Source organism: Emydura macquarii, unplaced genomic scaffold, assembly GCF_026122565.2.
Source record: "Emydura macquarii macquarii isolate MOO-44397 ecotype Brisbane River unplaced genomic scaffold, CSIRO-AGI_Emac_v2 contig_1226, whole genome shotgun sequence".
NCBI lineage: Eukaryota > Metazoa > Chordata > Testudines > Chelidae > Emydura > Emydura macquarii.
In genome coordinates, this window is record NW_027131363.1 from 147,573 (window position 1) to 161,859 (window position 14,287).

A 14,287-nucleotide genomic window follows, 5' to 3' on the forward strand; every position below is an offset into this window, starting at 1 on the left:
AGCCAGTCATCCAGATAGGGAAAGATTTGTACCCCTTTACGGTGCAGGTGGGCAGCCACTACCGCCATACACTTAGTGAAAACTCTCGGGGCTGAGGACAGGCCAAATGGGAGTGCCGCAAATTGGTAGTGGCCTCCCTGTATCCTGAATCTCAGGAACCTCCTATGTCGGGATAAAATGGAGATATGGAAATAGGCATCCTTTAAATCGAGGGCAGCGTATTAGTCCCTTGGGTCTACGGCAGGAATTATGGAAGCAAGGGAAACCATACGGAACCTAGCACGTCTGATATGTCTATTCAGACGACGGAGATCCAGGATCGGCCTCAGCCCCCCTTCGGCCTTGGGGATCAGGAAGTATCTAGAGTAAAAGCCCCTTCCCCTTTCCGCTTGAGGAACCTCCTCAATCGCCCCAAGCCCCAGGAGTGAGTGGACCTCCTGTAGCAGGAGCTGCTCATGCACTGGGTCACCCATATGGGACGGGGTGGGAGGTGTCTCTGGAGGAAAAGTCGTAAGCTGTAGGGCGTAGCCCTTGAGGACGACTCCCAGGACCCAACGATCCATAGTGATTGCTTCCCAAGCATGATAGAATGGCCGAAGCCTGTTCGCGAAGGGTTGGTTAGGGCCCAGGGGGAAGGAAAAAGCGCCACCCTCATAATCGCTGTCAAAAGCGTTTATTACCATTTGCGCTGCCAGCTTTTCCATCATACTGCGCCCGCGCTGAGGAGCCCTGCCGTTCACGGCGATTAGGCCCTCGAAAGCGGTCCCGCCCCCTCCTTTGCTGAGCGGGTCTAGGGGCTGGTCTTGGCAGGGGAGGTGGCTGCCGTTGTGGTTAGGGGCGAGACTGGCGTCTTGCTGCCTGAGGGGTGTACAACCCTAAGGACCTCAGGGTGGACCTCGAATCTTTAAGGGCATGCAGCTTCTCATCCGTCCTCTCCGAAAAGAGGCCAGACCCCTCAAAGGGGAGGTCCTGAATAGCCTGCTGGACCTCTACTGATAGCCCAGACGCCTGTAGCCAAGAACAGCGGCACATGACAGTGGCTAAAGCCATCGCCCTGCTGGCGGTATCGGCCGCATCACTGGCCGCCTGCAACGCTGCCTGGGCCACGGCCTCTCCCTCCTGCGCCACTGTGGCCAGGTCTGCCACCTGATCAGGGGGAAGAGTGGCGATCAAACGCTGCAGCGAGGCCCATAAATTTTGGTTATATTTACCCAAGAGGCCCTGATGGTTAGTCACCCTCAATTGTAATGCCTCCGTAGAGTAGACTTTGCGGCCAAACAAATCTAACTTCCTCCCCTCCTTATCTTTAGGGGTACTCCCCTGGCCACCTTGGCGATCCCTCTGATTCGACGCATCGACAACTAGGGTTCCTGGAGCAGGGTGACTATAGAGGAACTCGAAGTTTTCCTTGGGTACATAATATTTCCTCTCTGTTCCCTTGGATGTTGGGGGAACAGAGGAAGGAGTTTGCCAAAGGGCCTTGGCAATACTCATGACCCTGTCATGGACAAGGAGGGCCACCCGTAAAGGGCCTGAAGACCCTGAAGGGCCAAACAGGGGATCGTCCTCCTCGGACATCTTAAGTGGTAGCCCTAAATTGTTAGCTACACGCTTAAGGAGTTCTTGGTGCACCCTAAAATCGAAAAGGGGCGTCTTATGGTCCCTGGAGGTCCCTTCATCAGGGGATGAAGAGGAGGACAGGGGAAGGGGCCCTGTGGAGTGACCTTCCGCCGGGTCTGATTCCCTATCAGAGGGAATGTGCGGTGGCAGCTGTGAAGGGGGAGGTGGAGGCTGCACCACCCCAGAGTGGAGCGAATCTGCTCCCTGTCCCGGATGAGCTGCCCAAGGACCCCAGTGCGGCCAATGCCATGGCCCCTGCTGCCATCCTGCAACTGGTAACTGCAAGGCGTCCCCCTGGCAACCTTGGTGGCCTGAACCCATAGACCGTCTCTTACGACGTCTCTGCGGGGAGCGGCTCCGGGAAGAGGAGGCTGAGTGGCGTCAATGCCTGCGATGCCTCCTGGAGGAAGACTGACTAGAAGAACTAGTGGACCTCCTACATCTGCGGCCCGACCGCTTGTATCGGCGTTTCCCGCCACGTGAGCGGGAGCAGCGGCTTCTGCGGCTACGCATCGAAGACACCGACAGTGGACGTTGCACTGCTCCCAGCGCGAAGCTCAGTGCCGAAGCCGTCGGGGCAAGTGGTGCGTGCATCGTTGCCGGTGACGCAGTCATCGGTGCCGATAGACTCGGTGCCGAGTACAACAGTGCCGACAAGATCGGTACTGTCGGTGCCGATGCCGGTGCCGGCAGGGTTGGTGCCGGAAACCCTGGAGCCGTCGACATCTGGGTTGCCAGTGATCGGGACACCAGAGGAGCCGGAGGCATGGATGGCGTTGACCACATCAGGGAAGCCTGCTGCACCGTCGTGGGATCCGGCAGTGTTGACAGCCCCGGTGCCGGTGCCCTGCGGTACCCGCAACGGTCAGTGCCATTGTAGTCGGTGCAGTCGCGGGGGGGTCTCCCGAACATCACTACGGCGTTGCGACATTCCGTGCACAGGAGAGCTCGAGCCCGACCCCCGGGTGGTGCTGGAGTCAGCGCTAACACTCCTGCACCGGCTCTTCGGGCCTCTCGACCGCCCCCGGTGCCGTGGTGCCGAGGCGCTTGACGACCTAAAGTCGGAGTTCGGAGGGGATGCACTCTCCACCCTCCGTGACTGTCTGGGTGAGGGTTGAGAGCGTTGATCCCTCCACCCACCGGGGCTACCCAGCATGGGTTTGCCCCGAGACGCAAGTCCTGCACCCCTCAGCCAAGGGGGGGACGGAAGCGTGGGCAAGGCCATGAGGGCCCTTGCCGCTGCGAACGCCTCCGGCATCGACGGCCCTTGTAGGGGCGCTCCCCCAGCCTTCAGAGTTGGGGGAGGCTCCCTACGAGGAGACACCGGTGCTGGAGGGACCTCCACGGCACGTGGCTGGGGTGTCTCCTGCTCCTCTCCATGCTTCGGTGGTCGGGAGGAGTCCCCGGAGGTGGCACCGGATGTCTTTACTTTCTTTGGCACCGAAGTCTTCGGTGCTGGCGGTGCGCTCTGCACCGAGCGTACACTCGGTGCCGGTGATCGCGACGGCTCGGATGCCGGTCGGAGCGCAGCCTCCATGAGGAGCGCCTTCAGCCTCGCGTCCCATTCTTTCTGGGTGAGGGGCTTGAAGGACTTGCAGATTCTGCATTTCTCCTTTCGATGCTGCTCTCTGAGGCAACGGAGGCAGCGATCATGTGGGTCACTAACTGGAAACTGCTTAGAGCAGAGGGAACAGCTCTTGAAGCCCACGGAGCCTGGCATGGCTCCCTTAAAAGCCCCTAAGGGCCCTTGAACACAAAGTCAACAGCTTCAACTAACTGTCCTTTCTTGAATAACAATACTTCAACAACTGATCTCTAATCTGGATCTCTACTAGATGAAAAGGCTAGGGACTGCTGCTTGCAACGGCAAGTGGCAGAAGTTCCAGCAACTGTCAGAGGGGGAAAGAAGGAACTGGGGACCCGTGGGGCCAGCAGCACCCTTTATACCGCGACATGAGCGTGGCACTCCAGGGGACACCTGAGCTGGCCCTGTGGGGCTTGCTAGGGAAAAAGTTCTGGGAATTTGTGCACGGGGCGCGCACACACCTAAATTGGAATGCATATGAGCAATCACTCGAAGAGAGAACCACTCTTCCCAGCTGAGTTCCCAAGATCAGAGCAGGCATTTTTACCATTATAAAGCAACATATTTTACCTTGTAGTGTGGAATACAGACATTAGAAGTGAGATTCATGTAGGCAGCAATTTAAAGCCATTTCATAGAGTCTAAACCCAGACTTATAAGACAAATACCTGCCTTGAACAAAATCAACATTCAGGTGATCTAGTTTCGTTTCCAGCTATCGGTTTGTCAGTTCTCAGCTAATGACTATGGCCTAGGCAAGAGCTGGGCCCTGGCTTACCAGCCTCAGAACTAGTAGTGCCCTTGGGCTGGTTGCAGGTGACAGATCACAGAGCCATAGAAATGCAGGACTGAAAGGGTCCTCAAGAGGTCATCTTGTCCAGTCCCCCTGTGGACCTAGCCAGGACCAGATATACCTAGGCCAGCCCTGACAGGTGTTTGTCTTAAAAAGCTTATTCTTAAAAAGCTCCAGTGAAGGGGATTCCACAACCTCCATTGGAAGCCTATTTGAGAACTTACCTATCCTCAGAGTTAGAAAGTTTTCCCCAGTATCTAACCTAAATCTCTCTCTTGCTGCAGATTAAGCCAATTACTTTTTGTCCTACTTTCAGTGACCGTGAAGAACAGCTGATCACTGTCTTCTTGTGATGAAGTTGGAGTATTTTGTAATATTTTTTCAGTCCTGCATGTGTCTCAGTTTCCCCTGTATGCTGCATTGCACCCAGTAGGGGTGTAAAGGCACTGTTTGCAGGTTGAGGACAGGTCCTTCAATTTCCAGCTCCTGGAACCTGTTATGCCATTGTCTGCCAGACAAAGGAGCCTTCCAATAGCTGATATTTTCTCACTTTGCACTTACACCTCCGGATCCGGATATTCATGAATTTTCTTTATGATAAGCTAACTGGGTTGAGCTCCTCATTATTTACCACACAATCAACTTTTCTGTCAGCTCCAGACTTTAGCATCAATTTCCAGTGGGAGCTGCAACCCGTGAGCCAGAGCTGAGTGTGGCATCTCACATGTGTATAATTTATACTTGTGTCTAGTCACCCCATCTTACATTTTATTGGCAGGAGAGATGTTTCTGTGAAACTTGCAAAAAATGCCCCTGCAGGACAACGGTCAGATTACAAAAGCACAGGCTCTGATCCGTCACTGTACTTCCTCATTGGCATCCTGGGGCTGCTGAGAATTTGGGGAGTTTCAAAATATTCAAAGTTCATTTTCTGATAGTGTCAATAAATAGATGAAAGAGAGGCTTGTCCCTATCTCTCTGTGTACATGTGTGTCATTAAAATATTTGGGGAAAAGTCTTGCTCTGCTTTGCTATCACCTTTTTTCCTGTTGACTAGTATATATGCTGGCTAGCATATAAATATATATTTCATATTCATAATATGTATTATCTGCACCATATATATAATAATATGCATTAAGTATCAGTAACATTAACCACAACTATTGTAACAGTGATATCCTGTCACATAATACCATTCATATATGCTAAGTATCCCATATCACTTTGCATTTGCTTAACGGAGCATTTGGCACAAGGAGATAGGAAACATGACAAAATCAAGATACATTTGTTTCTATGTCTTAGCACAAGCTAGGGAAGTACTGAAGTACCTCTCAGACCAGTGCCTGGAATGCTAGTGTCCAAAACAAAGATAGGGAAGGAATGGCACAAGTTAGGGATCTGGAAAAAAAATACAGAGGGTTGGATTTAAGTGACATGTGAAGAAATGTGTAACTTCTAAAGGCATATAAATAATACCAGCTGTAATGTGTAGGTGTGGGAGTACACCTTCTGTGTAATGTGAATGTAACATCACTGCATGGAACAGCTCTTTGGAGACTTTTTCCTGTACCATATCAATAAACCTGACGCACAGTGGCTGTTTGGTCTCTTGAGTATATTTCATAACAAAATAATGAACCAAAGTGTGGTCAAACCATTGACTGTACAATTAAACAACAATTCAAAAGAGTTTGAACAACCACACACAGATATCACTGCAGCGCTGTTATGTCCCCCATCTTCCCGGGAAAGCTTTTGATTTCTGGGACCCTCTGGGGTAGCATAACAACAAACTGTCCTTCAGACTCCACAACCTAGCTCCATCATGGCTACCCAATATACCGGTGAAGGGAGGCCCTGATTCCTACCTAAAGGGAAAGTGGTAGCAGCTGCAATTGTGTCGTGTTGCTGCTTATTTTCCACCCCAGAGCGGATGGCATGGCTGCAATGGGTGAGTGGGGCTGTCTAGAATGAGGTTTGGGTGGTTCTTCTCGATAAAGGAGGCTATATATATGGAAGATGTAATTATCCATCGCTTTCCCAACCAGTCTCCACTTGACTTCATATTTAAGCTCAAGCAGAACCCTAAACATACAGGGTGACGTCCTGCACAGTGTGCGTACAATTTTGCATCAGATCAACTGAGGTGTGTAAATCCCTTGGTGCACACATCATTTACAGGGGGATTTGCATCCTTTTTAGTGGACATCTGCGCTCTGTTGAGGGTTTGGACACACAGGAGGAAAGACGTGGCTTAATCTACACTCATCACTTGCTGTGACTCCCTAGGCTCCAAAGTAAATGTACAGCTCTAATGACCCAAGTCTCTGAACTCCCATCAGGGGAGTAAACTCACCAAGGTGTCAATAGAAGGTATAAATACTTTCCCCCAGTCGATCCCAGCCGATTGGAGAGCCATGCAGTCTGTGGATGACAGCAGCATTTTCTGAGGGTGAAGAAGACACAGAGTAGAGATGAGCTGGGGTAGTTTGTATTCAGATTAATCAAGGATCTTTTTGAATATCAGATTTTTCAAACAAATGGAAAGCTTAGGGCCGTATCAGCTGTCGGCCACAGTGGTGTAGAACTGGAACGATTCTGGATTTACACCTGTATAAGTGAGAGCAGAGTGAAGCTGATCATTTAGAAGTGAAATACTTAATTCCATGAAATAATAAAAATCAATCCATGTCAAGAAACAATCGAGTATTAAAAAAATCAGGGGTGTTAGAACTACACGCCCAACTTTAGTTCTCTCGTCTTGTATAAATGCATTGAGAGAGGCTCTTTGTTTTGTAACTGTGTTATCATGAGAGATTTTCGTTTGGGGGAATAAATGTTTCGGGTCTCATACTGCTACTAGTAAATCTTTCTGTTGCTGATACGAGGCCTGGGTTATTCAACATTCTGTCAGTGATTTGCAAGTAAATCTGAAATGTGTGCTGATAATATTTAGTCATGACACAGAGTTCGGCAGAGTGGCAAATAATGATCAGGACAGAGCAGTCCTATAGAACCATCTCAATCACTTGCTAAACTGTGCTCACTTGAACAATGTTCAAGTTTTAGGAGTATTTAGAGAGGCTGGACATGCAAAAGTCTATGGGGTATCCACACTTCAAAAAGCTAGATGACAAAGTAAAAGGGGTTGGGAAAAGAGATTCAAGACTTATTTCACATCTGGTAAATGTGGCTGATAGACAGAGACTAAAGAAGCTAAATCTATTTTTTTTTATCCAGAAGAAGGTGAAAGGTGACTTGATCATGGTCTTTAAGTCCACATATGGGAAGAGATTTCTGACTGTAGAAAGTTATTTCATGTCACAGAACAGGCAGAATGAGGTGCAGTGACTGGAGCTGACTAGACAAATTCAGACTACAAACAAGGTGCCCATTCCTAGAACAAGGCAAACTAACACTTGGAACAAAATATCTAGGGATGTGACTGGATTGCCATCACATGAAGACTAGATGCCTTTCTCAGTGATAAGGTCTAGTTAGAAAAGATATGGGCTTGATGCAGAAATCACTTAGTAGAATTCCGTGGCTTGTGGTGTTCGAAAGGCCAGATCAGATGATCATTAGGGTTCTTTCTTACCTTAAAATCTATGAGTCTATAATTATTTGGTCACAATATTTTCCCAGATGATGGAATAACTAAAATATTTTCTACAGTCCTAAATAAATCTGTGTTGTAGCATTGCATAATATGTGGGATTAGTAGATGTACTTGAGCTATGGACTAAAGGAATAGGAGGCTGGTGGCAAGCTGACTCTGGAGGGGGATTTGCCTTTGAAACTTAAAGCCCCAAAATATGTTAACATTCAGGGAATGCTGAAACACCATCTCTTTTCCTGCCCTCTCTCTAGTTTAACTATTAACATGATTTTTAAAGGAAAAGCTAGTAGAAAAAGGTCCCAATCCAAAGCCTACGGATCTCAATGGAATTATTTCCACAGACTTTCATGGGCTTTGAATGAGATAGACATAATTTAGGTCTCAGACAGATTTATCCCTGAGATAAGAAGAGACTCGTGATAAACTCAACAGGAGGTGCATCCCCCTCTTCCAGAGCTGACTGGCCCCTAACATGAATCTTATTTACCCAGTCTGTTCATTATATCTGTTGTATTTTATTGAAAGGACAGACATTGCTGTAAGACTTGGAAAAGATGACACAACAAGACAACCTGTCAGGTTACAACAGCACAGGCTCTGATCCGTCAGTGTTCTTCCTGAGCGGCATCCTGGGGTTGGAAGCCATGCACCTCTGGATCTCCGTCCCCTTCTGCTCAGTGTTCACTGTGGCCCTTCTAGGGAACTGCATCCTTTTGTATGTTATCAAGACAGAGCCCTCCCTCCAGCAGCCCATGTTCTATTTCCTCGCAATGCTGGCCGTGATCGATTTGGTTTTATCCACAACCACCATGCCAAAAACACTGAGTATCTTCTGGTTTAATTCCAGGGAGATCAGCTTTACTGCCTGCTTGGTGCAGATGTTTTTCCTTCACTCGTTCTCCATCATGGAATCTGCTGTTCTGCTGGCCATGGCCTTTGACAGGTATGTGGTCATCTGCAATCCCCTGAGGTTCACCAGCATCCTGACCAATTCAGTGATAGCAAAGATTGGGCTGGTAGGTTTGGCCCGTGCCATTCTTCTAATGGTCCCTCTGCCCTTCCTCCTCAGGAGGCTGCCCTTCTGCCGGTCCCATGTCATCATCCATTGCTACTGCGAACACATGGCAGTGGTGAACCTGGCCTGTGCCAACACCAGGTTCAATAATATCTATGGGATCATTGTAACTCTCTTCATAGTGGGGCTGGATCTCATATTCATCGCCCTGTCATATGTCAAGATCCTAAGGACTGTGTTAAGCCTGGCATCCAAGGAAGAGCAGCTGAAGGCTTTCTGCACTTGCATTTCCCACCTTTGTGTTATCATAGTGGTTTATACCCCAGTGGTTCTCTCCTCAATAATTCACAGGTTCGGCCACGTCGCCACTTGCATACACATCCTGCTGGCCAATTTCTACCTCCTCTTTCCTCCCATGATAAACCCCATCGTGTATGGGGTCAAAACCAAACAGATTCGTGATCGGGTGCGTCTCCTGTTCCACAGGAAATGCTTCTAGGATGAACAAGAGGGGGCTGCTGAGACATCAGGAAGCAAAGGATCCACGAGAGGTTTTGTCATCGACTTAGACTGCAATCTTTTGGGTGCTTTGTGTATCATAGAATCATAGAAGATTAGAGTTTGAAGGGACCTCAGGAGGTATCTAGTCCAACCCCCTGCTCAAAGCAGGACTAACCTCAGCTAAATCTTCCCAGCCAGCGCTTTATCAAGCCTCAGAGTAAAAACCTCTAAAGATGGATATTCCACCACCTCCCCAGGTAACCCATTCCAGTGCTTCACCACCCTACAAGTGAAAAACGTTTTCCTAATGTCCAACCTACACTTCCCTCACTACAACTTGAGACCACTGCCCCTGGTTCTCTCATCTACTACCATTGAGAACAGCCTAGCCCCATCCTCCTTGGAACCCCCTTTCAGGTAGTTAAAGGCTGCTATCAAATCCCCACACATTCTTCTCTTCTGCAGACTAAACAAGCCCACCTCCCTCAGCCTCTCCTCGTAAGTCTTGTGCTCCAGCCCCCTCATCATTTCTGTTGCTCTCCGCTTGAATCTCTCCAATTTGTCTACATCCTTTTTGTAGTGGGGGGCCCAAAACTGGACACAATACTCTAAATGCGGCCTCACCAATGCCGAATAGAGGGGAATAATCACTTCCCGCTTCCTACTGCCAATGCCCCTCCTAATGCAACCCAATATGCTATTAGCCTTTTTGAAAACCAGGGTACACTGCTGACTCATATCCAGCTTTTTATCCATGGTTACCCCCAGGTCCTTTTCTGCAGCACTGCTGTGTAGCTCATCGGTCCCTAGTCTATAGCTGTGCATGGGATTCTTCCTTCCTAAGTGAGCACTCTGCACTTTTCTTTATTGAACCTCATTAGATTTCTTTTGGCCCAATCCTCCAGTTTCTTTAGGTCCTTCTGTATCCTATCCATACCTTTCAGGGTATCTACCACTCCCCCCAGCTTAGTGTCATCTGCAAACTTGCTGAGGGTGCAATCTACCCCATCCTCCAGATCATTAATGAAGATGTTGAACAAAACTGGCCCCAGGACCAAGCCCTGGGGAACTCTGCTTGTGACCGGCTGCCAGCTAGACATGGAGCCATTGATCACTACTCGTTGAACCCTATGCTCTAGCCAGTTCTCTATCCATTTTATAGTCCATTCATCCAACCCATACTTCTTTAACTTGCTGATAAGAATACTGTGAGAGACAGTATCAAAAGCTTTGCTAAAATCAAGGTATATCACATCCACCGCCTTCTCTAAATCCACAGAACCAGTCTCCTCATCATAGAAAGCAATCAGGTTGGTCAGGCATGACTTTCCCTTGGTGAATCCGTGTTGACTGTTCCTGATCACCTTCCTCTCTTCCAAGTGCCTTAAAATGGATTCCTTGAGGACCTGCTCCATGATTTTTCCAGGGGTTGAGGTGAGGCTGACCAGTCTGTAATTCCCTGGATCCTCTTTCCTCCCTTTTTTGAAGATGGGCACTATATTTGCTTTTTTCCAGTCCTCAGAGACCTCCCCCTGTTGCCACGAGCTTTCAAAGATAATAGCCCATGGCTCTGAAATCACCTCAGCCAATTCCCTCAGTACCCTTGGGTGCATTGCATCCGGCCCCATGGACTTGTGTATGTCCAATCCTTCTAAATAGTCTTGGACCTGTTCCTTCAGCACTGCGGGATGTTCACCTCCTTCCCATTCTGTGCCACCCAGTACAGTAGTCTGGGCGGTGACATTATCTGTGAAGACAGAGGCAAAAAAGGCATTGAGTTCCTCAGCTTTCTCCACATCCTCTGTCACTAGGTTGCCTCCCTCATTCTCTAAGGGGCCCACACTTTCCCTAATCTTCCTCTTGTTGGCAACATGCCTGTAGAAACCCTTCTTGTTCCCCTTCACGTCCTTTGCTAGCTGCAACTCCAGTTGTGCTTTGGCCTTCCTGATTTCATTCCTGCATGTTCAAGCAGCATTTTTATAATCCTCCCTTGTCATCTGACCAAGCTTCCTCTTGTTGTAAGCTTCTTTTTTGTGTTTAAGTTCACCAAAGACTTCTATGTTAAGCCAAGTTGGACACCTACCATATTTGCTATTCTTTCTGCACATCAGGATGGTTTGTTCCTGTGCCCTCAATAAGGTTTCTCTAAAATACAGCCAGCTCTCTTGGATTCCTTTCCCCCTCATATTATCCTCCCAGGGGATCCTGCCCATCAGTTCCGTGAGGGAGTCAAAGTCAGCTTTTCTGAAGTCCATGGTCTGTATCCTGCTGTTCTCCTTTCTTCCTTTTGTCAGGATCCTGAACTCGACCATCTCATGGTCACTGCTGCCTGGGTTGCCATCCACTTCTGCTTCCCCTACCAAATCTTCCCTGTTTGTGAGCAGCAGGTCAAGAGAAGCACGGCCCCTAGTTGGTTGTTCCAGCACTTGCACCAGGAAATTGTCTGCGACACTATCTAAAAACTTCCTGGATTGTTTGTGCTCTGCTGTATTGCTCTTCCAGCAGATGTCAGGGTGATTGAAGTCCCCCATAAGAATCAGGTCTTGTGAACTGGAAACTTTCCCTAGTTGAGTAAAGAAAGTCTCATCTATCTCATCCTCCTGGTCTCGTGGACTATAACAGACACCCACCACAACATCACCTTTATTGTTCTTGCTTCTAAGTTTAACCCAGAGAAACTCAACTGACTTATCTCCAATTTTATACTGGAGCTCAGAGCAATCATAGTGCTCTCTTACATACAGTGCAACTCCTCCACCCCTTCGTCCCTGCCTGTCGTTCCTGAACAGTTTATACCCATCCATGACAGTGCTTCAGTCGTGTGAGTTACTCCACCAAAACTCAGTTATTCCAATCATGTCATAGTTTCTTGACTGTGCCAGGACTTCCAGTTCTTCCTGCTTGTTTCCAAGGCTTCTTGCATTTATGTACAGGCACTTGAGATAGGTAGCCGATTGGCCTACTTTCACAGTATGAATCGGGAGGCCTCCCCTGCTGCACCCTCCTCCTTCTGCTTCCTTGTGGTGTCCCTCTTCCCCACTCACTTTCGGGCTTAGGTCTCCATCCCCGTCGAACCTAGTTTAAACCCCTCTTTACTAGGTTAGCCAGCCTGTCTGCGAAGATACTTTTCCCTGTCTTCGTTAGGTGAATCCCGACTCTTCCTAGTAATCCTTCTTCCTGGAACAACATTCCATGATCGAAGAATCCAAAGCCTTCTCTTCGACACCACCTGCGTAACCATATGGCCCTGGTTTATTCCTCCTCCTCCCCGAGTCTCTATGCAAGACCTGAAAAAACACCAGGAGAGATGCTCGGTCTAATGGTCCAGCAGTGAAGCAGTGGCAGGCCGAGCCCTGCAAGCCTGGGGCAAATGTGGAATTTGCTCCCCACGCGTGGCCCTGTTGGTGTGACAAACTGTGCTTCAAATATTGAGATGAAAGTATGCCTGTGTGACGTTTCCCTCTGCATTCTCAGCTGGTTTATAGCTGTGTCACCCTAGTTCCTCACTTCTGGAGCCCGTCCTGCACTTGCTTCACTTTGTGAACCCCACTCCTGGGATAGCCCACGCATAGCCTCCTGCAAGCAAGGGGCCCGTAATTTAGTGAGTGAGTGCTTCCAGCCAGCCACTCATGGGATTATACAATAGAATAACCCCAGGAATCACCCCAGTCCCAGATGTAACCCTAGTAACCTCCGTCTTGCAATGTTCAGTGCTGTCCACTGAACAATGCATGCTCATGATTAATTCATCAATTGATTTAAAAAGTTTATATGCACCAGCTCTGTCACTTTAAATGAAGTCTGTAATACACACTAAACCACATTCACTGCTTTTAATAAAACAAATAAACAAATTTATTAAGTACGGAAAGATTTTAAGTGATTGTAAATCAGAGGAATATAAATCAGATATGCTCAGAGTGAAAAAAAGGAAACCACATTGTAAACTAAGCTTAATACTTTCAGTAACCCTACAAAGTCAGATAATGCTCACCACAGGCTGGCTGACTCCTTTAGTCAGGCCCTCCTCCTGTGGACTGTCAATCAGTTGCTTGATGTTGTTTTGTAGAAGGAAGTGGGAGAGCTCCAGACTGCAAAACATCTCATCTTTTAACAAAACAACAAGAGTTCTCTGGCACCTTAAAGACTAACACATTTATCTGAGCATAAGCTTTTGTGGGCAGAAACCCACTTCGTCAGATGCATGAAGTGGAAACTTCAGTGAGGTAGGTATATATACACATGCAAGGATAGGTGAGTTATATCACAGTGAGGAGGGCAAGTATTAACGAGGTAATTCAATCAGGGTGAATGAGTCCCGTTCACAACAGTTGATGAGAAGCTGTGAATGCCAAAAGAGGGAACATTATCTTTTGTAGAGGGCTAGCCACTCCCAGTCTCTCTTCAGACCTAGTCTGATAGAGTCAAGTTTTCATATGAGTTCCAGCTCTGCCGTTTCACGCTGGAGTTTGTTTCTGAAGTTTTTTTGTTGAAGTATGGCAACTTTCAAGTCTGTTACTGAGTGTCCAGGGAGATTGAAGTGCTGTTTTTTAATGTTACCATTCTTGATGTCTGATTTGTGTCCATTTATTCATTTGCTTAGAGACAGTCCGAATTGGCCAATGTACATGGCAGAGGGGCATTGCTGGCACATGATGGCATATATCACATTAGTAGATGTGCAGGAGAACAAGCTCCTGATGGTTTGGTTGATGTAGTTAGGACCTATGATGGTGTCACTTGAGTAGATATGCGGGCAGAGTTGGCAACGGGGTTTGTTGCAAGGATACATTCCTGGGTTAGTGTTTCTGTTGTATGATGTGCAGCTGCTGGTGAGTATTTGCTTCAGGTTGGGGGAGCTGTCTGTAAGTGAGGTCTGCTCTGCCTCCCAAGGTTTGTGAGAGTGAGGAATAGTCTTTCAGGATAGGTTGTAGATCCTTGATGATGTGTTGGAGAAGTTTTAGCTGGGGGCTGTAGGTGATAGCTAGTGGCATTCTATTGTTTTCCTTCTTGGGTCTGTTCTGTAGTAGGTGACTTCTGGGAATGTGTCTGGCTCTGTCAATCTGTTTCTTCATTTCCCTAGGTGGGTATTGTAGTTTTAAGAATGCTTGATAGAGATCCTGTAAGAGTTTGTCTCTGTCTAAGGGA

At 48.1% G+C, this 14,287-nt stretch overlaps 1 protein-coding gene across 1 annotated transcript; it reads left to right on the top strand.

Moving 5' to 3' along the window:
• The first annotated feature begins 8,177 nt into the window (after positions 1-8,177).
• Positions 8,178-9,137, top strand: LOC137152442 (olfactory receptor 52K1-like). The gene has a single exon (XM_067547026.1). It carries the CDS (start codon positions 8,178-8,180, stop codon positions 9,135-9,137), a length of 960 nt encoding a protein of 319 aa, XP_067403127.1.
• The last annotated feature ends 5,150 nt before the right edge of the window (positions 9,138-14,287 follow it).

Bases quoted from the DNA above. Each gene is read 5' to 3' on its own strand.
- LOC137152442 (XM_067547026.1), top strand. From the start codon at position 8,178: ATGACACAACAAGACAACCTGTCAGGTTACAACAGCACAGGCTCTGAT.